The 20,957-nt window shown below is 38.1% G+C and overlaps 1 protein-coding gene across 3 annotated transcripts; it reads right to left on the bottom strand.

Moving 5' to 3' along the window:
* Positions 1 to 376: 376 nt before the first annotated feature.
* Positions 377 to 13,287, bottom strand: CCNL1 (cyclin L1). Of its 3 annotated transcripts, none has more exons than XM_021702554.2 (11): positions 12,863 to 13,287; positions 12,487 to 12,561; positions 11,889 to 11,998; positions 6,142 to 6,262; positions 5,001 to 5,065; positions 3,202 to 3,301; positions 2,993 to 3,097; positions 2,756 to 2,897; positions 2,202 to 2,313; positions 1,986 to 2,084; positions 377 to 1,278 (listed from the first exon to the last, which is right to left on the bottom strand). In XM_021702554.2, the coding sequence occupies exons 1-11, from the start codon at positions 13,163 to 13,165 to the stop codon at positions 930 to 932; spliced, it is 1,581 nt and encodes a 526-aa protein (XP_021558229.1). In that variant the 5' UTR covers positions 13,166 to 13,287; the 3' UTR covers positions 377 to 929. The 3 variants fall into 3 exon arrangements, with proteins under 3 accessions (XP_021558229.1, XP_044776137.1, XP_021558230.1); XM_044920202.1 differs by having other exon boundaries at positions 377 to 1,266; positions 1,986 to 2,078; XM_021702555.2 differs by lacking the exons at positions 377 to 1,278; positions 1,986 to 2,084; positions 2,202 to 2,313; ... (1 more) ...; positions 2,993 to 3,097; positions 3,202 to 3,301 and adding an exon at positions 4,639 to 4,760.
* Between the last annotated feature and the right edge of the window lie 7,670 nt (positions 13,288 to 20,957).

The raw sequence follows: 20,957 nt of genomic DNA, 5'->3' as shown, positions 1-20,957 counted from the left end.
CTCCTAGCCTAGATAAAAACCATCAATAAATAGCTAAAGAAAAACTTTAAAGGTCAATAGTTGGGTCTGATTTACTGTCCTTTTAAAAGTTTTGATTTGTTCAAGAGGGTAGCTCACTTAAAAATAACCTTATAGTATCATTTCTTAAGTTAATTTTCAGTACTATTTATGTGGCAAATGGATTTCGATTTGAAGACTGGTTTAGTGCTACAGTATAATATTTAATATTACATTGTTGCACAACTCCCGTTTTTTCCATATGTAAGACAAAGACTTACAATAGCTCCCAATGCAGATATTAACTGCATTTAGTAATCTCAAACCATAGCTAATGGAAGAATAGGTTTGTCAGAAAATCAGTACAGGCACTTTACTATTAAAGTTTTACTTTTTAATAATTTATTTAAATAAGATATTTGAAGCAGTTTAGAAAAAACAAGATTTGTATTTTATTTCCTTGTAAAAATCTTTACACATGCAGACAAACCAGTGTTAAGAAAGTATTCACCATCATTTAAACAAATAACCACTTAAATAGAACAGTGTCTGCAATTTTATCTGTATAAAAATAAGATACATTTTTACAGAATTCACGCTCCAGTTCTTATAGCAATAAACAATACACAACTATAATAAGTACAATTGAACCTGACCATGGTTTTCAATTAGATACTGCTAGGGCATTTTAATGTGCAAAAAAACCCCCCAAAACAAAAACCAAAAAGAAAAAAAAAACAAACAAGAAAACAAAACAAAACAAAAAACATAGTTCTTTCCAAAAGAAAATGTCCTCAGTGTTTCTAGAGACCTAGAGGGTTTTAAGAAATCAAATCCTAATCAGTTTGCTTTTAATGTTTTTGATTATGAGTCCATACATCACACTGTAGATAGGCAAAACCAGGAATTGATGCAGGCTCAAAGGAAGAAAGTCAGCGCCTGTGCCTGCTATGTCCTGAGCGACTGCCACCATGGTGCTTGCCTTTATGGGACCTCTCAAAGGAGCGAGACCTTTCACGCCTGTCCCTATGATGTCCCCTTTCATGCCTGTGTTTCTTGGCAGCATCTGAGTGATCCCGAGACTTGCTCTGAGATCGAGAACGAGATTTTTTCCTTTTATGACCATGTCTATTTGAACTTTTTAAGTCATCTCTGGTATGCTTGGCCTTAAGGTGAGGAGAACCATGATTATGATGTCTTCTTGGGCTTTCACTGTGACTGCGTGACCTGCTTCTTGATCTTGAGCTGTATGTTCCAGATCGGCTCCGCCTATTATTATAACTTAGATAATAAAAATTTGAGGTTTAGATTCAGTTTCTGCTGGGAACAGATTATTTTGGTGGTGCTTATAACAAGTTCAAAACAAAACTATTGACCTATAGCAGTACAGGCCAGATGGAAAACTTTCATTAAATCTCCCTACCCCTCACTAACTCCCATCCAACCTATATTAGACAAATCTTAAATGTACTGTATGTCTCTATATGCCAAAGAGAAGAGTACTTAGTAATTTTTACAGTGTCCTGGATAGCTGTGCTTCTTATTGAGTATCTCACACATGCTCAAAAGAGCCACTGAATAGATACAAGCAGTTAGTGATCTAATTACAAAGCTACTAGGAAAGACTCTTTGGCTATGATCAACTTGAGTTTTGGTTGTTAATTAGCAGTTAATAAAATATTAATATTTTCTGAGATTTTCACACATTATAAGCAGGATATTACAGCTTTCCATAGCACTTTGTGGCCAGCCCGTACACTTCTTCAAAAAATGGGCAAAGACAGAATAGAATGCTCGTAAGCTACAACACACCAAAATAAAAAAGCCACATATAAGCAGGACCTATTTCCAAATTCATTTCTCATAATTTACCTCATTTTAAAAAACTAAATCTAACCCAACTGTGAAAACATCTACGTTCAATCTTTTTAAAAAGCAGGAACCTTACTCCAAATAAGACTGCTTTCTCTTAGAGAGTATTTACTTACTGTCTTCTTGGAGTATGTGATCTAGAACGTGATCGTGTTCTTGACCTTGATCGACTAGCACTTCTGCTATTTCTACTTCTCTTGCTGTCTTTTCTTACACTTAAAAAAAAAAAAAAAAAAAAAAAAAACCCATTATTTTAGATACATGTTTAGTATGTTAGAAATTTAACACATAAAAGATTCCTTAGACCAGTTTTCTAACTCAAGTATACTCACCCATTGTAAGGGCTTTTGGAAGCCTGTTGTCTGTCCTCAGGTTCTTTCTTGACAGTCTTCACATTAACAGAGATTGGTGACTTCTCTTCAGCTTTCACTTCTCTTGGTGATGCTTTAAAAAAAAAAAAAGACATGTTACCTATTGGGACTTAACAGAGGGCCAAAAAGTTGTTTCTAAATGTAAATCAAAGTACCATGCTTTCAAGTATTAGTCTTAGTCCTGAGTTGACTATCATGGGAGAAAACAGTAACAGCTTCTCTTATCATTGTTTATATGCCACTATTAAATACTAAAGCTTTTTTAAAAAAACGAATTTATTTTATTTATTGGGGGGTGGGGCGTGCAGAGGGAGAGAAAATCTCAAACAGACTCTGCACTGAGTACAGAGCCTGACACGGGGCTGGACCTCATGACCCTGAGATCACGACCTAAACCGCAATCAGGAGTCGGATGCTCAACTGACTGAGCCACCCAGGAGCCCCTAAGTGCTAAAGCTTTCTAATAACCACATACCTGCAGTGCCCAAATCATTTCAATTCTGAATATATCTTACATGGTTTAGAGGCTGGAGAAAATCCACCAAGGGTTGAAAGGGCTGGAGTTCCATCGGGATTCAACCCCTTTGCTTTTAATTTGGCTTCTTGTAAGGCTACTTTTCTTTTCTCTACTTCTTTTTCCAGCAATTCATAGTTTGGCTGATGGAAGAAAATGAAGTTAGTATTTTTCCCTTATATTAGTTTAGACTCTTAAGTACTTAAAAAGTAAAACACAAACATGAGTAAACAACTACCTTTTTTCTGGTATAAAGCCTAAGCGTTTCTATGCAGATTTCCTGGATTTCCTCTTCTGTAGTACCAAAAAGAAGAAACCAATGGGGACGAGTTGGTAATGGAATCTAAACCATAAAAACAGAATGGTTTAGACCAAATTTCAGTTTTTATCAGGACTGCTAATTCTTGTGATTTATCCTACAGAACAAAACAGGCTATATATACCTACCTGAAGAGCTCTAGCCGCAAGGTAGATACAAGCACATGCTATAGTCTCTGGTTGAAATCGAACAAATACATTGGTTCGAAGACTGTCATTCATATAATTCCTGAAAAATATTTCAACCATAAGCTTTGTACATAAACAAAGTCCTTCTGAAGCTTACATAAAATTGGAGACTCAATCTACTTTATTCTTTTTTCTTCTCATATTTATATTCATATCCTCATATTCTAGCATACAACAATTCTTAACTCAAAAATCAGTAAGAGATAAGAATTTAACACTAGAACCATTCTTCAGTTTTCCTATATATGACCAAAGTCCTTTAAAATAATTCCATATTATTATTCCAAATAGAACTTTAGAAATAAGTTTTTATGTTTTTCTAATTTTGACATAACTAGCTTCAGAAATGATAAACCACTCCAACAATACTTCAAGCCATTAATTATTGACCAACTCTCCTTTATCCACAATGAAAAGCAGTGTCAACCAAGTTCTTTCAAAAACTCAAAATACTGTGACAGGGGTAAAAAAGGCATTTTCGGTAAGCACTCACCAAGTTATATTAAGAAATCTCAGCTACTTCAGAAAATTTAGGTAGGGAAGAGCAGTAAATACACAAAACAGCCTTGTTTACATACCTTTTTTGTGACTAAGTATAAACAAAAGCAATAAACTACTTCAGTTAATAAACTACTGGACTTTTTTTTTATTAGTGAACCCTCCCCACAATATCCCTAAAGTATTAAAGAAATTTCACAAATTGTTTAAAAGGTTAAAAGACTATTTCTTAAAAATCCTTACCCATGAAATAACTGCGTAAATGTTTTATAGAGCATATTATTAAAAATGTCATGCATTTTATAAAAGCAATTAGACTTTTCTAATATTACTAATATTTACTGAGTCCTAAAGAAGCATGGCAGTCATTAAGTCCAGAACATAAAAATTACATAAGTCCTGCACATCAACAGTTGAAGAAGTAGTTGTAGCTGGACCAAATTCCTTGTTTTACCTTAAAATAAGCCAGCCCTCCAAATCAAACATCTTCATGTCAAAAGTAAAGTGCTTATGTTAATATTAACATCTCTTTTAAAAATGTACTTCTATTATTATTGCTTCAATAGTCCAGCAGCTGTAATTCATCCAGTATGGGAATGGTGCCCAGTTTAAGCTGCAAGTTGTAGTTTTCTTTGGTAGAATCCATGGTATACATACTAAAAATAGAAATCTAAGTCAAACTCCTAACAAAAAAAATCATTTAATTCATAACGGCTGGACAACAAATCTATCAAAAATGAACTATTCATTTTGATAGTTACAGGTATACATTATATACATAGGCATGTTGAATAGTTACTTCTAGAAGCAAATATACAAATCCTTTTGACACCCCGACAGAACTAGAAGATGCTGCCAGATGGATATGGACCACTTCAGTGAATCTCGGATCAGAGCTTGCACTGGATTGGCTGGAGAGCAGGGCAGCCAATCAGGCCATCCTGAGGTCATGGGCTGAAGTGCAGAGGGCAGAGTTCTATGACTTACCATCATGGACTACCCTTTAATTAAAGAGTAGAAAAAAGAACAAAGTTAAATTGAGTTCTCCATTGAAAGCAATTAGTCAAGCCAAGAAAACAGGAAGCAGAAATAAGCATTATTTACCTTTTGGTTAAAAAACAAAAAAAAACAAAAAGCACCAAAACAAACTCCTCTCATTATTTTGGAAAGGGAAACTGAAACTTACTTTATTTCTGCTTCTGTTTTCCTGGCTAGGAAAGAAATGTAGAAATATAACTTACCAGGCAGTCTGAACCAGGGTTTGATTACGTTCACATTCTAAGACTTGTAAATACATAACAATGATCTGAAGGACAAGGGAAAAAAACTCAATTTAGCATTATGAGTGGGCCTTTCAGAGTTCAATGAATGTAAGTAATTGAAATGTTAGGTGCACATTTTAACTCTTTTACGAAACTGCACAGATAATACAGAGCAACCTAAAATGTACATTATAGGCAATGTGGGTTGTTATTATGCTACTAGATTCTATAAAAACTTTAAATATCCAAAATTGCACAGGAAAAAAAATGAGAATTAAATCAATTAAAAACATACCTAATTTCTAATGAACACTTTACTATGTGACAGGCACTGTGGTAGATTATTTCACTTAATTTCCGAAGTACAATTCTCCATGTCCCAAACCCGTACAGACTATGTTTAAAGTTACACAAAGAGTATGATATTATGTAATATGGTGGGCATTAGAATAAGTAAACACTACTCTTTCTGCAGTGAAGCTTATCATGTTTAAGTGTGATAAATAAATACTACACATGTAAATAGCTTCACAGTTCAAGTCAGAGCTTTCTGGACCTGTATAATTAATCATTCCCATTTTACAATCTTGAAGATGTGGAATCTGAGAAAGAGATATCTGTCAGTTACAGAGCTAATGGCATAGACAAGTTTCTATCGCAGATAGTCCTGTCCCCAGAGCACTCATATGGTAACCACTGTGCTCTTATGATGATCGTACGTAAGCCAAGAGATACTGGAGAAATCTATAAACGTACCATAATGGTAACAGAAAGCAAGCAGCCACCATGCTTTGAACATTTTACTATGCGACAGGTAGCATGCCAGGTACTTTTGCGGATGTGTATTATTTACTCCTAGGAATAAGGTACTTCACTGTTTTCTAGGTGGGGAAACTGGGTTAACCAGAGGAAAAAAAGAACTTCTCTATGCCCACACAATGAAGAGTGAAGATTTGAACCCAAGTCTTTTTGACTCCTATTTTAGTGATAAGTTTATAAAGAATGCTTTTAAAAACCAAGGTTAACTCTCAAAAATAACCGTAATATAAATTCATGTAAGATACAATTTTAAGAAAAACCCTAATACTTACGAATATAATTTCTGCACTCTACAACTCACCTTATGGGGATGCTTGACATGAACACAAAATCCCAACTCCTTTAGCACCCTCCTCTCTGCCTTGATAACTTGATTTTTGGTGTTAATGTAGTTCTGATCAAGGATCAGGGGGCTTGGAGTCCTATAGTTTGTAAGAAATAAAATCAAAACTGTTTTGCACATCCAAAAAATTTTATTTGTGGCATCTCCATTTTCCCTTCCAACCAACTATTGGCAACAGAAACCAGCTTTTTAAACTCCTGCAAACAAGTTAAAGCATTAATCTTGTGCTGTCCAAGTTATGCTAATTAAACATATACTTAACTAAACTAAGTTTCTATAGAAACTAACTCGACCCCCTGTAGTGAAAAATTCACTCTAATGCTTCTATCTAGCCTTTGTTGATCTTTTTCATGATTATCTTTTAGGTGTGTATGTATATATATAGATAAACTTATGTGATCGTTGCTTTATCATCACAAACCCCATTAGTCTCCACAGACTCTTTCCAATGACAAAACTAATTTGCTCTTGAAAATATTTACTATAAAGTCTTATAGATGATAGTGATTTTACTCGTTTTCTAAAATATCAACTCTCGGCTAGTTTATGGCCAAAGTAAAAATCAGAGAGGAAAAAATGGTAGGTAGCTAATCCAGATTCTCCTAAGTGGATAATCTGCTTAAACAAATTGTTCTAAGAATCTACCACTGTCAAAAAAAAATCTGAAAACTAAAGATTCAGCTCAATTACAAAAAGAAATGTTTTAAAAATCAGATTCAAAACTAAACGTGACCAATAAAAACTAAGCTTGAATTTGGTCTGAGTTGTCATTATTAGGCGGAATAACTTTCTTTAGAATGCAACGTAAAAGAGAAGGAAGACCGTAATGAGGGAACCAGAACAACACTCAAGGTCTGTGCCAGACTAAATTCTGATAGCTTCTAAAAAGCTGTAACGCAGAAAGCTATCAATGGTTCAATGTTTTGGAAAAAAAGACTATCTGATTTAAATCTTAAATTCAAAACGTTTTTTTCAGTCAAGACTTTTGGACTTTCATTTCCCAATGTCATTTGATATGTTTTTAGATCCAACCACCAAGAAGTACATTTTCATTAAGACATGATTATATGGTGTATACACATATGGGGAGAACATTTAAATATTTTTCCCCATACTGAATTCATTTTCAGCCAAAATATTCAAGAGTTTTTGCTCTGGACAGAACACAGCATCTATTTTTAAAAGTATTACCCCAACTCACAACTCATTTTACCATGCACACCAAATCCAGAAAAATGTAAGCTCGTATTTAAATACATCCATTTGAATATTAGAAAACAATCTGAAATTAACTACAATTAATTAGCCCTGCAGTGACATATTATCTAAAAATCTTTCATTTATTTTCCTTCCTAACACCCATCTAAAATATAGCAACTGGAATTCTTATTAGACTATATTTCAAATTATTTCATACAATGATTTTTATCAATTACATTAAATAAATTTGGCAAATTTGGCAAGATGGAAACTATCTTACTTAAATTAACAATACTGAAAATTAGCTTCCCTCAGTTCAATTCCTATTACCGCTATGAAAAGTGTGAAGATGAGGCCACCAACTGGACAGGGGACTGATTTCTAACATAAAAATATAACAATAAATCTATCTGATCAGAACAACAGACTACAAGTTAAATGCTCTCTGGGAAAAAATTAATTTAACTTCAGAGCAATCAATGTTCACAAGAAATATAACCCCAAAATCTTAAGGTTTATAATTTTTCAGGGTTTCTCACCGTAACAGGAAATTTGCAAAAAGTCAAATCCACATCTCAGACTCTTAAACCTAGTTATTTGATGGCCCTCCTTCAACATGTATTAAGAGACAGAATCTATCTCCAGTGTCGTATTTGCCTGCCATTAACTCTTTCCCCCCTGTAATTCAGACCGTAAACTGTACCATTACAGTCCTAAAATTTTACAAAATCAATTTTCTCATTTTCTCCCTTTTTGTGTTGAGCAAACTCATCTACACCTTTTATTTACTAAGCCTTTCAGAGTTGCCTTCAAATTCTGTTAACATTCATTTCTTCTGCAATTAACCAACTGAACACTTGTTTGAATAATGGCTACCATCTGATTCCCAAATCAGGCTTAGTCATTCATTAATTCTGCTTAAATGAACTATTTTTCACTTATTCTGCCACAATGTTCACTTTCCCTTCTTTGTGTATCAAAATCCCAGTAACACCAAAACCCAATTAAATAAACCACAAACTCATTATTTACTATAATGCGACTGTATACTCAAACTTCTTGCTTAGGCCTTCTATTACCTAGTTTTCAAAGTTAACAACTTTGTAGGTATGTAATTTACTATCTTCACTTTGTTAAGAATTGGTTTTAAATGAAGGAAGGCTCAATGAGCATGTAATTTACAACTGCCATATGAAGATTATGTTGTATCAGAAAAAGGAATGTGTCCCCTTAAGTCAGCAGTATGAAAAGGTTAAAGAAAACCGTCTAAGCAAGTGGTTTCCTTACTTATGTTAACAAAGTATCAATTAGTACTGCCTATGGGAGCAAGCATATAACACTGAATTGAGGCTTGCTAGAATTTCTTCATCTCCAATTCCATAAACTTTCCAGTAAGTTTTAGGAGATGACATTCTTAAATCTCTTAAAAAGAGAACTTTCATCTACTCAGAGAAAAAGTAATTTTCAACAACCAATCAAACCTAACTCTACCTCTCCCGCTTTTGAGTTTGTCAGATTTTTCAAATTAATTTTAAATGAAAAGAACAATTTTTAAATTTTAGTCCTAATAGGAAATCTTGGACTTTGATCACTGGAAGTTTATCTGGTCTCTCAGAATAACTGTTCCTTCAGCATAATTGATTTAGTTGAAATACAACTTAACAGAAAAGAAAAAAAAAAAAAGAAAGAAAAAATTAGGAATAGGAGATCCAAACATGGTCACTCTCACTCATGTGGTACAAAGACCTAGAAAATTTGGAACTAGCTCTTCAACGGACTATACTAAAAAATGAGACTGAGTAGTTTACAGAAAGCAGACTGTTGTTCAATATAGAAAAATGTGTAAGGCCTACTCCAAAGGAATGTTCCTTCTTTAGCAGTGTTTAAACAAACTTAAGGCCACCACCTTTAAAGCCACCGAAATAAACTGAGAAAGGCTGGACTAAATGACAAGATCATTTAATACCCTTCCAACTTCATCTATGATCTATACACATGTTGAAAATACCACATCATATTCATCAATGAGTGGTTGCACCAGTCTGAAGATCTGTCTTCCTTTAGAGAAGCCTTCAAAGATGCAAGCAGGCTCCTTACAATTACAGAAAATGCTTAATTTTCTGGAAATATGCTGCGTCTCAAAAGCAAATTAAAATTGGAAACTGCTAAAAAGGCAATTTTCTCTTTCAATTCAGCCATTTATTCTAAGCTTAATTATGAAACTACAAAAAATTTGGGGAGGGAAGGGGGGGAATCAAATAATCCAGGATAGGACTTGGGCATTGGTACTTTCTAAAAGCTCCTCTGGTGATTCAAAAGTGTAATCAGGACTGAAAAATGACCAAAAAGCTACAAAAATGATACGTCCGTCCTCTGTAATTACCAAGATCACACTACAATTTAAAGCTATGAATAAACCAGATTAAAACAGCATCATTAAGATAAACCGATATGCTATTAACTAAAGTATAATACTGATAGTACTTTCTAGTGATATTACTCTACATAAAAATATATCAAGCTATAGTTCTAATAACTTGGACAGCAAAGACAAAAGCTTGTAACAAGAAACAGGAGTTTTTCTAAATGGTTCACCAGTGGCCAACCTGTTAGTCCCCGATTCCAGTGACCTATTCTCAGAGCACTGGCTTCTCCTTGGGGATTTTCGATACTTCACTCACTGTTGCCATGACGACAGCTTCATCTCTATGTACCACTCCACATCACCCAGGCTTTGGTAAATGTAGCTGGTCGCTGTATAGTCGGTTGCAAGGGAAAAAAGAGTTGAAGTTAATAACATATACAAGTTACGTGTCTGAGTAAACTTGTAATATGCATAGAAACACTTTTACATCCTGCTTTAAAAAAAAGGCTTCCATGCAATTAACAACTCCTTTTAAATTTCATGCTATAATCAACTTGTAAGATTGAGACAAAGTCAAATTCTCTGTAATAATGACCAAAACACACTATTACATCAGACACAGCAGTCAGTCAGGTGAGATGTTTTAAATTCCAAGGTTTTTACGGTTAAGAAGACCTACTCTGACATCAAGGAAGAATACTCTAAGTCTCACAGAAAAACTTCAAAGTAGATAATCATTGTTAAGTGATAATACAATAGTTGGCTCAATGATTCAAAGAACACGGACAGAAAACTCCTTTAGGCAAACACAGAATCCTTTGACTAAGGACAAAAAGCCTTTTTATTACTGTCATTTTGTTTTAAACACCCTGAAGAATCAGCTAGATATCTAAAAACAAATTTTATTCAGACCATACTAAATACCAATTTGAAATCTTCCCAATTTCCAGGGATTCCTCACCAAGAAGCTAAAAGATACTTTAAAATGAAATAAAAAATTAGTCTGTCCCTGAACATGGTTAGGATGAAGGAGAGAAGATGGTGGAAAAAGAATGTAAGAAAACTGAAAAATGCTGTGAAAACTATCTGGGTAGCAATGTTTCAGACTTTCTAACTAAAGATTACTGTTTGTCTCTGAATAGGTCCATTACTGCCAACTTATAGATTCAGCCAATAACGACCACTCACATAGGATACTAATTTGGCACTGACACCCAACCCCAACAACTTAAAATCCTTTTATAACTAACTCCCATAGTGTAAGTTTATCTAACATCACCACAATTTCTTAACACAAAAACTAACTTATGCCAAGTATATCCTTCTGTAGCATGTACTGGAAGTCACCTCTAGATGCAGGAAGCCCTGCAACTAAACTTTTTGCACTGCCTCACATGAACACATAGGTCCACATAAAGTGTTGTCATGTAGCCACAAAATCTGTAAAATGACACTACTTGGTCTCTATTTTCTTACTTCTTACAAGATCAAATAAAATAGGCCTTATCTAAATGTAACCCAATCAGTTAGTTATTTCTCTACCCCACTCACTGATACTGTATCTGACCAAAACAAAATACCTGTTTAATCCCTTTGACTTCAAACTTCAAACTTTATCATCCTGCAGTCCTTTCAGATCCGGTATTATGCGATATATCGTAGTTCAATGTTGAGAAGTATTCAAACAAAAGCCAACCTCAATTGATAAAGAATTAACTGGGACTTCGAGTAGAAAAACATAATCTACACAAAACTTTGCCACAATATTAACTTGAACTGCAGTGTTCACACTTCCAGCCTTCAGTCTTCCAAGAGAGGGGAGGGGGGAATAACTTACAGAATACACTCACACTTGAGCCAAACGTATTCCCTTTCTTGTTTAATCTTAAGCCACAGGACTGGCTTCACAGCACTGTTAGGATTGTCCATAAATGCAACTGCCTCTACAAACTTTAGATAGCTGGTTAATTGTGGTTTGTTTCAAATTAATTTAAGTATTAGTGAGCTCCTATGTCAATTTTAACACCTAAATTAAAGCCGGTTTTCCTTTGCATCAGTTTTGAGAGGAAAGAATGTTTTGATGATTGGTGCACAATACAGTAGCAGCAAGAAATACTGTGTTCAATAATGCCAATCTTACCTTTTTCCTCTTAACTGGCGCAGATGGTGAAATACATTAATCACATCTCTTATTCTTCTAGGTGCTTCTTCAATTTTTGATGCAAGATTAATACAAGCCATGGCAACAATCTGAAAGAACCCACAATCCAATGAAAGATTGTTAGATTATAGCATTATCAAGTAAAATTAGGAAAAAGTGACCCCCCCCCCCCCAAGTTTAACTAATTCTGATGAAAAACTTTTAGGATACAACTGGGACAACTTTTGGTGAAATAAAAGTACGATGGACCTTTCCAGGCCATAGGCTTAGCAGATATGCTAATACTACGTTTTCTTTTTTAAATAATATTAATTTTAAATACAGAGTCAAGCTCAAGTCTCCCCGGAGTTTTGAATTTGGTTAAAATGTTAATTTTTGCTAAGGGAGCACCTGGGCTCAAGATACGCTTTATAGCTTTCAAACACATTCCAAAAGTCTTTGCTTCTCGGTTGGTGAGAACTAGGTACAAAGGCCTAAACTAACCACTCCCTTTCTAGAAAAGCTGGCTGGAGACACTACCCCCTCCTTTCCGTTTCCGGATGAAGAAATCCCTCACACCCGCCCCCGCGATGCTTACCTCGAAACTGTGTTTGACGAAAGACTTGGAGTAGAAAAAACGATGAAACAACACCTGCCCCGTTGCCATCGCCACCTGCAGACAAGAGACAAGAACGGAGGCGCAGGGGTCAGGCGGGCCCGCACCAGGCGCCGCCGCCATTTTGTGCCGCCGCTCGCTCCCCCTCCCCCTCCCGCCGCGAACTGCTCGCGGCCCGGTCCTCCCTTCGCCTCCGCGTCCTCCCGCCCTCGACACACCCGGGATCCGGCTGGGACCCGTGGCTGGAGAGCCCGAGAAGGCATCTCCACCCTGACGAGACACGGTGATACCGGGATGCAGCGGAAGGGACAGCGGGAAGGAGAGGCGCGCTCTGCCGGCTCAGGGCCGGCGCACTGACCTGCGGCAACCGGAGGAGAATGCCGGCGGCTTGGATGAGCTCGCAGCCCAGGATGCGCAAATCGGTCTCGCTGGGCAGGTCGAGCCCGTCCTGCATGGACGGGGTAGGGGAAAGCCGCTCCTCCGGAATCAGCGAGTGATCGATGGTGAGCGAAACTTCCGAGTAGAGGCGGTCGCCGATCAGGATCCCTCCCGTCGTGGTCGTCGTCGTGGTCGTCGTCCCGGAGCTGGAGCCGCCCGCGCTCGGGGCGGCCGACGAGGCGGCGGCGGCAGCGGTCGCGGTCGGGTGAGGCCCGGACGCCATAGTCTCAGCGAGCTGCACGCAAGCCCAACGCAGCCGGAACCCGGAGCGAGACTAACCAGCGTCCTCGGCGCGACGGATATTCCCGTGACCGCCGGGTTCTGGGCCGCTTCACGCAGCGTGCGCTTCCGCCCTGACGTCACCACGCCCCGCTGGTGCGCGCCAACTAGTCCCTTCAGGCCTCCCCTAGGCCTGCGCCGCGGGTGGAGCCGCGGGCCGCAGTGTGGGACCCTCCTGTCCCCTGGAGACCTCTCGGCTGGGGCCCCGGAGAGGTCGAGGAGGCCGTCTCTTTAGCTAAAACAGGTTTTAGCCGCCGCGTTTTTAATAGTATTTGCCACAAGTATAAAGAAGGGAGCTTTACAAGCTACTTTATCCCCAAGGTAGTATTGGCAGAATTTGCTCTAATCTCTGCGCGATTTCGGTAGTTTGTCTAGAACGTGCGTCTCTTTGCTTCCGTCTCTCGCCCTCTCCTCACTTTCAGCATTTGCGCGGCGCAGTTCAGCGGGTACAAAGGGAAACTTAGGGCCGACCTTCGCCCGCATTGGCGGGCAGAAGCAGTTACTCTGCTGTCGTGCTCGGACGAATTTGTAATTTAAAGTGACCCGCAAGGAATCTGTGGAGAGGGCTGCTTTACGGTATTTTTAGACAACACGAATGTGAACTACATTGGTTCCCCCAAAACTCTCTGATGAGCAGGTAGTTCCCCGTGGTATCGAAGTAAAGCGAAGGCTTCATAATGCCCGGGAGAGAGGCTGCTTTTGCCTGTTCGCTTGCGAAACTCAGGCCTGAGTCGGTGGCATGGCCACAGTTCACACTAATCTGGAAAATCCCTAGTTTCCAAAAATAGGGCGAGAACTTTCCAGAGGTAATTGGATTATACCCAGGGATCAATGTATTCATATTGGTTACCACAATTAGGCAAAATGGGAGAAATCAGTCTCCTTTGTGTTTTTTTTCCCCCTCTGGGATGTTAGCAATTCCCAGAATTTCCTCAAATTTGAAGTAAAAATAACGATACTGATACAAACTACTAGAGTCTAGAGTTGGAAGAAAATGAGATCTTGGTTTACTCCAGCTATCTTTTTATCCCACACTTGAACCTCAGAGATAGTTGGCTAGGGATGAGAAGTCCCATTATCTTTCCATTACATAGCTTGAACCCAGGGCTTACTTTGTTTAATGATGAAAACTGCACTGAACCTTGGATCTTCAGAGCAAAGGAAGTTTGAATGCGTTTTGATATTTGTCAGTGATGTGAGGAAAGCAAAACAAACTCAGAAACCTCATTTTTTAAAAAGCATTAAATCAGTTTTATTTAGTAAATCGCTACATGAGTAGTTCTGAACCCTGGCTGGGAATTAGAATCTTCTGGGGAGTTTTAAAAACATACTGATGCTTGAGCCTTACCTGCAGAAGTTGATGTAATTAATTTAGGGTGGGCCAAGCCAGTGTTTGGATTTTGCCCACCCTCCAGTGATTCAAATGTTCAGGCAGGGTTAAGAAATATTATTCGAAGAGAGTGTAATTCTGGTGGTGGCTAAAGCAGTTAACCTCTCTGCCCATCATCTCCTTGACCTTTCTGACCAGGCTGTTTCCAAGGAAACCTCCCTGCCCAATATTCATACGGATTTAAAAATACTATTAACTTTGAAAACTTGGGAATCTTCAAAAACTAATCGATGATAGGCTATTTTCCTGATTCTGATAACCTGTGGTTATGTAAAATAGTAGTGTTGGGGAAATTTGGATCAGTGATACATAGGAATGCTGCCATTATTTCAAACTAAAAAAAAAGGCAAATTGGTAATATGCTTCATTGAAACATTGAGTTTCAATGAAATAACTGCCTGTACTTTTAATGACCTGAGAGTAATATAATTTAACTTACTTTTAAGATACTTCTTAATGGAAATTTTTTTTCTCTTTAGGGGCTCTTCCACCCTGCCCCTCCAATAAGCTGACTTGGTGATGTTTTGATATATTTTATAATATATTTTTACTCTCTAGGTCCTTGATACAGTTCACAAGCATAGGAGTGAGCTCTGGGAGGAGGAGGGGTTCCTTGCTGTGTTCCTGATATCTTTTCCCAGTAGACTTCCCTGCTCACCACCTCCTGTATCTGACGTTCATTTCCACAAGAGCAGAAACACCCTGACTATTCTATGCTTTGGGCCTATTTCCAACTCCTTCTGACTATATCCCGGCTTATATCCAATAGATAAGAATATTTTCACTCTTCATCCCTTCAGCTTCAACAAAGGTGGTAGAAGAAGTGGGCCAACATTTTATTTGTTTAGCATTAACTCATCAAACTGATGTTACTTTTACTTTTAACTTAAAAAAGAAAAAAAGCGACGACTAATCCAGAGGATGGAATGCAGTAGGTCTAGTGGTTCTGCTCCACAAGGTTATCTAAGGACAAGGGGTAAAAAAAAAAAAAAAAAATTATGATTATCCTTTTCAGGGTCAGATTCCAAAAAAATCATGGTTTAGAAAATTGTTACATTATTTCTAAGTTACTTTGAAGAAAGTTGTTTTTCCACATACCTACTTCCAAAACATCAACATTAAAATGTAGAAAGACTAAGACCTATTCAGTGTTGTAGTTTCCAGAACTGGGAAGAGTAAAGCACACGCTTTAATTGTATAAAAGCGTTAGTAGAAATGTATTCAGGCAAGTGAGAGAGTTCCATTAGGAAGGTAAATGTTTGAGTTGTCACTTAAAAGAAAAATGGAATATTGTGTCTGTAATAAATTTTGTATATTCTTTCTCAAAGAACAAATGTCCTGTTAGTAGGCCCTGAGTTCACCCATGTCTAAAAGTGATAACTTTTAGTGATAACTAGAGTAAAGTTGCAGTTTTTACTGTTTTAAGCCTTCCACGCTTCAGATGATGACTGGAGAGACAAATGGAATTATCATTGACCTTCCTGTGACTACTGAAGAATCACATTCTTGATGCTTTAATCAGTTCTCATTCCATTAAACTGTGTAGCCTCCCTGGGGATCATGTTTTTCATTATTATTTAAACTTTCAGGTTCTTTAATCCTAAAATCATAATTGATATAATCTCATTAATTTCTTCAGCAATTGGTATTCATCAGTAGACCACCAGAATTTAATAACAACACTGTAATTTAGGCTAAATGCAAATGAAGTCAAAGTCCCCACCAGAAGAAGCTACACTTAAAAAAAAAAAAAAAGATTTATTTTTATTTATTTGGGGGGGAGGGACAGAGGGAGAGAATTTCAAGCAGACTCCCCACTGACCATGGAGCCTGACACAGGGCCTCAATCCCAGGACCCATGAGATCATGACCTGAGCCAAAACCAAGAGTCAGATGCTCAGCCAACGGAGCCACCCAGGCGCCCCAAGAAGCTACATACTTAATAAAGGGAATGGTACACACAAAGATAAATGTTAGGGTGACCAGTAAGTGCAAAAAGCAGGCAGAGAAGGGATAAGTCATCATGGTTAATGTGATCAGGGAGAATTTATAACCTTAGGAAGTTGCTAATCAAGTTTCTGTTTATAGCAGAGATCATAGAATATTTGACTTTACACATGAACTGTTCATGTGACTACATGATTTTTTTTAGTCTTGTGGTTATATGATGATAGATTCTGGTCTGGTTGCTGTCATCATTAAATAGTTATTCTGAAGATGATTTATATGTAATTAACCCTTAGGCATATACTGCTTGGTCAATCTCATAATAGCACTGGCTTGGGCATTCTGCTGCTGGCTCTGCTGAGCACTAGTTCTGAGATTTTAAGCAACCATAGTTTTCTCATTTCTTAAAGTGAGGGAGTCCAACTGGACCCCTTGCATGTCTAAATTTCCATGACTCTGCTTATCCAAACATCTTGAACCTCAGACTCCTCTTTGGTTCTTAATTCTTCTTTATTTTAGTCACCTAGTCCTGTTGTTCCTTCCTTCAAAGAAGGAAATTGTTCTCAAATCTGCTGTTCCTTATGCCTGGTCTTCTTGGCTCCATTCTCATCCATTCCTCATTCATCCAGGTAAATTTCTAAATTAATCTTTGAAATTCAAATATCAATTTCCTCACCTCACTTTCTCAAATAAAAACTTTGGAAATAAAGGCTGTTGAGGCTTTATACAATATAAACTTACCAGGGCACCTGGCTGGCTCAGTTGGAAGAGCTTGCAACTCTAGATCTTGGGATGTGAGTTCAAGCCCCATGTTGGGTGTAGAGATTACTTAAATTAATAAAATTTAAGAAGAAAAGTTTCAACTTGCCTTGTCACTCATTTCCTTATCAAACTACCACCTTGCCTTATTCCCTTCTATGTCTCTGAACCAAGACCAGCTGCACTTGTCTCCTAACAAATACATAGTTTACCTTCCTGATTTAACACTTTCTGTTTCTCAAGCCTGCAACATTCTTACTCTTTTCTCCCTGAATCAAATCCTTCCCAGTTGCTTGAGATCTAGATGAAGCTCTACCTCTTGCCAGAAGCCTTTCTACCTGATCTGGCTTGCATTGCTTTTCCCCTTCTTTGGGTTCCCTCCTAGCATTTATGACCTCTAGAATACATTTTGACACATGATTTTATACTGTTACGCATTGTTACTTGATAACTTCATAAATGGGTGTCTTGACTCCTTAAAAATAGGACCACTTTTGCATTTATTTTCCATTGTCCACAGAACCTGGTAGACACTGTGCCTATGGGAGGTAGTTAATCAGAACTTACGGAACTGAATTGCCTATTTTTTTTTCCCTAGTGCCTGGCATAGGAAGGCTGGTCTTGCCTTTTCCTTTCTGTCCAGCAGCCAGTTCTATCCTCAGGTGTCTGTCCTACCACCACAGCCATCTCTCCCTAATAGAGAGCTAATGTACTGCCTAATGGAGGTCCCCATTCGTCCTGTTCACTTTGCAGCACTCAGCTGTGTTTCCACTTCTGCTCTATTCTGTGTCCTTACGGTGGGCTACTTCTGTAGCCCACAAGCTATATAGGCATGAGCTGCAGAATAGGAGGCCTGTTGGCATTGTTATAACCAGAGTTGTGGTTCAGGGACAGGAGCTCACAGCAATACAGTGGAGTAGTTTGATGTTTGAGTGTAGACAGAGGCTCTGGGACAGTTTTTGGACGTGTGTCCCGAAATCGGTCAAATGTGACTAAGAGTTAGGCCAGTGCCAGTTAGATAAACTGAACTGTAAAGCCAACAAAACCATAGGTTTGCTTTGGGAGCTAGACTAATGTTAATATCTGGTCTGATCTCTTTTTCACACAGGAAATTAAGGCCCAAGGAGGAGGCTGCAAATAGTAGCTACTCATTAGTATTTGCTGATTGCAAATAATTCAGTGCAGGCTGTGTTTGGATGGATTCATTCTTTATGGTATTAAATGTCAAGAATTGGCCAACTAGTCTTGGTATTAGTCACTTATTCAAGAGTAGTAAGAGTTTGTTGGTATGACTTCCAAACAGATTACATCAAGGGAATGTGGCCCTGCCAGCTCCTGGATTTTGGCCCAGTGAAACTAATTTGGGACTTCTGACCTATAGAACTGTAAGATAATTTTTGTTGATGTAAGCCACTAGATTTATTGTAATTCTCTATGGCAGTTATAGGAAACAAATGCAGTAAGATTAGCTATTTCCTGATACTATTTTTTTAAATATTTTTTATTTATTTGTCATAGAGAGAGAGAGCACAAGCAGAGGGAGCGGCAGGCAGAGGGAGAAGCAGGCTCCTTGCTGAGCAAGGACCCCGATGCGGGACTCCATCCCAGGACCCTGGGATCATGACCTGAGCCAAAGGCAGACGTTTAATGACTGAGCCACCCAGGCGCCCCTAAACTCTTACTTATTTGTTGACAACTAAGTACTAGGCTCTATTACAGCCATTGGGGATATGGTGATGAATGATAGATTCTGCCTTCAAGGAGCTTGTAGATGATACACAGATATATAAGTGTGATAATTTTGACTAATTTTTTTTTTTAAATGGAAGGATCTTTGAGATAGTAAGTGAACGAAAGAAAGTTCCAGCTTGGGCTCCTGGGTGGCTCAGTTGGTTAAGCAACTGCCTTCAGCTCAGGTCATGATCCTGGAGTCCCAGGGTCGAGCCCCACATTGGGCTCCCTGCTCAGCAGGGACTCTCCTTCTCCCTCTGACCCTCCCCTCTCTCATGCTCTCTCTCTCTCATATAAATAAAATCTTTAAAACAACAAAAAAAGGAAGTTCCAACACCATACATGTAGTGTGATACTTTTTTATGAAATTAACTACATATATATGAATTACTAGTGAAATGAATTTTTAAGTGTTGAAAATGCACATCTGAATTGTTTATTAGATTCAACAGATGTAAAATTACTTTGTCAAATTGCCATAACAATTTCTAGACACTCTCAGTTTCTGTACTTATTAACTACCGATAACAAACAGTTCAGAGTTTGGTGCCAGCCCATGGGCCATTCTTTGGTATTATTCTTTGAATTTTTTAAAATAGCGAACATTTATTTTTTGTATAATTGCAATTGTTTTGAAAAAAATTCCAATTCAGTCTGATAATTGACATATAGGTACAAGGTAGAGAAGTGGTTCCGAGGATGGGGTAGTTTTATGGACAAGCAACAAAGAAGGTGGCAAAAAGGAGATGGATTTTAAAGGCTACATGGGCATTTGTCAGAAAGGTAAGTGTGGAAGAGTGTTTTAAACAGGGAAAACAGGAGCCATGGTAGAGAGGTATGAAATTGCTAGGTGTGTTGAGAAAGGTAGTGGACATCTTTCCCTTAGGGACCCACAACTTCTCCATTCTCAGTGTAGGTGGTTTGGGTAGGGCTGACCTCCTCCCTAGCTCACAAACTAATCAGCATTTCTCACCCCTCTTCACTTCCTCCCAGTGATTGGTTCAGCACGTCAGTTAAGTCCAGGACTTTTACTGTAACCCTGGCTAGGGAAAGAGAAGGACGTATTTGTTTCTTCTGGGATTGTCAAGAGGGGAGATGTAAGCCCAGACCTACAGAGTGCCATCTTACTACTGGATAGGGGAACCAGTTTGAGAATGGAGGCAGCAGAGAAAAAGAACAGAGGCCAGAGATAGAAACCCAATCCAAAGACTTCATTTAAGTCTCGCATGTAGCCATACCCTATCTTCTACCCCTGGGATTTTCAGTTACATGAACAAATAACTCCTTTTTATTCATTTAATCTTAAATCCTCTTAACTGAAAAGACCTACATAAAGAATATTATGGTGTGCTAGAATATTGTGTGTGTGTGTGTGTGTGTGTGTGTGTGTGTGTACACTAGGGACTAAGATGCTACAGGGGTGGGCAAGGTCTAGAAGGGCTGAGGAACAGGTCTTCACTTTTGGAGGCTCCCAGAAGCTCTGGAGGATCTAAAGCAATGGTAAAAGGGAGTCACTAGTGCTAAGCCCACATCACCAAATCAAAACTAACATCTAACTTAATTGCATTTTTAGCCTCCTCCAGGAATGTAATCTTAACCCTTCAGTCTAGAATTTCTTGGTTGGCAGTAGGGAGGTAATTCATCTAATAGGTCCATTTTGTCCCCCAGAGGAAGGTGACCTTGCCTGAAATAATCCTTCCTCCCCACCCCACCCCCACTTATGACTTCCTGTCCCATTCCTTCTCTGGCTTTAAAGTCTTTACTTTTCTGTAGCTCTTTGGAGCTCTTTTCTGTTTGCTAGATGGAGTACTGCCCAATTCATAAATCGCTCAATAAAGCCAATTAGATCTTTAAAATTTACTCAGTTGAATTTGTTTTTTTTATTTAACAGCAGTGATTACCTCAAGAA

Source organism: Neomonachus schauinslandi, chromosome 1 (genome assembly GCF_002201575.2).
Source record: "Neomonachus schauinslandi chromosome 1, ASM220157v2, whole genome shotgun sequence".
Lineage (NCBI taxonomy): Eukaryota > Metazoa > Chordata > Mammalia > Carnivora > Phocidae > Neomonachus > Neomonachus schauinslandi.
The sequence above is the reverse complement of the archived record's forward strand: the minus strand, read 5'-3'. Positions and strand labels throughout refer to the sequence as shown.

Excerpts from the sequence above, each read along its gene's own strand:
- CCNL1 (XM_021702554.2), bottom strand. The coding sequence starts at position 13,165 with ATGGCGTCCGGGCCTCACCCGACCGCGACCGCTGCCGCCGCCGCCTCG. Across the intron at positions 3,302-5,000 it reads ACCCTGGTTCAGACTGCCTG|GAATTATATGAATGACAGTC; the intron begins GTAAGTTATATT and ends AATATTTTTCAG. Across the intron at positions 2,314-2,755 it reads TTCTCCAGCCTCTAAACCAT|CATCACCAAGAGAAGTGAAA; the intron begins GTAAGATATATT and ends TTTTTTTTAAAG.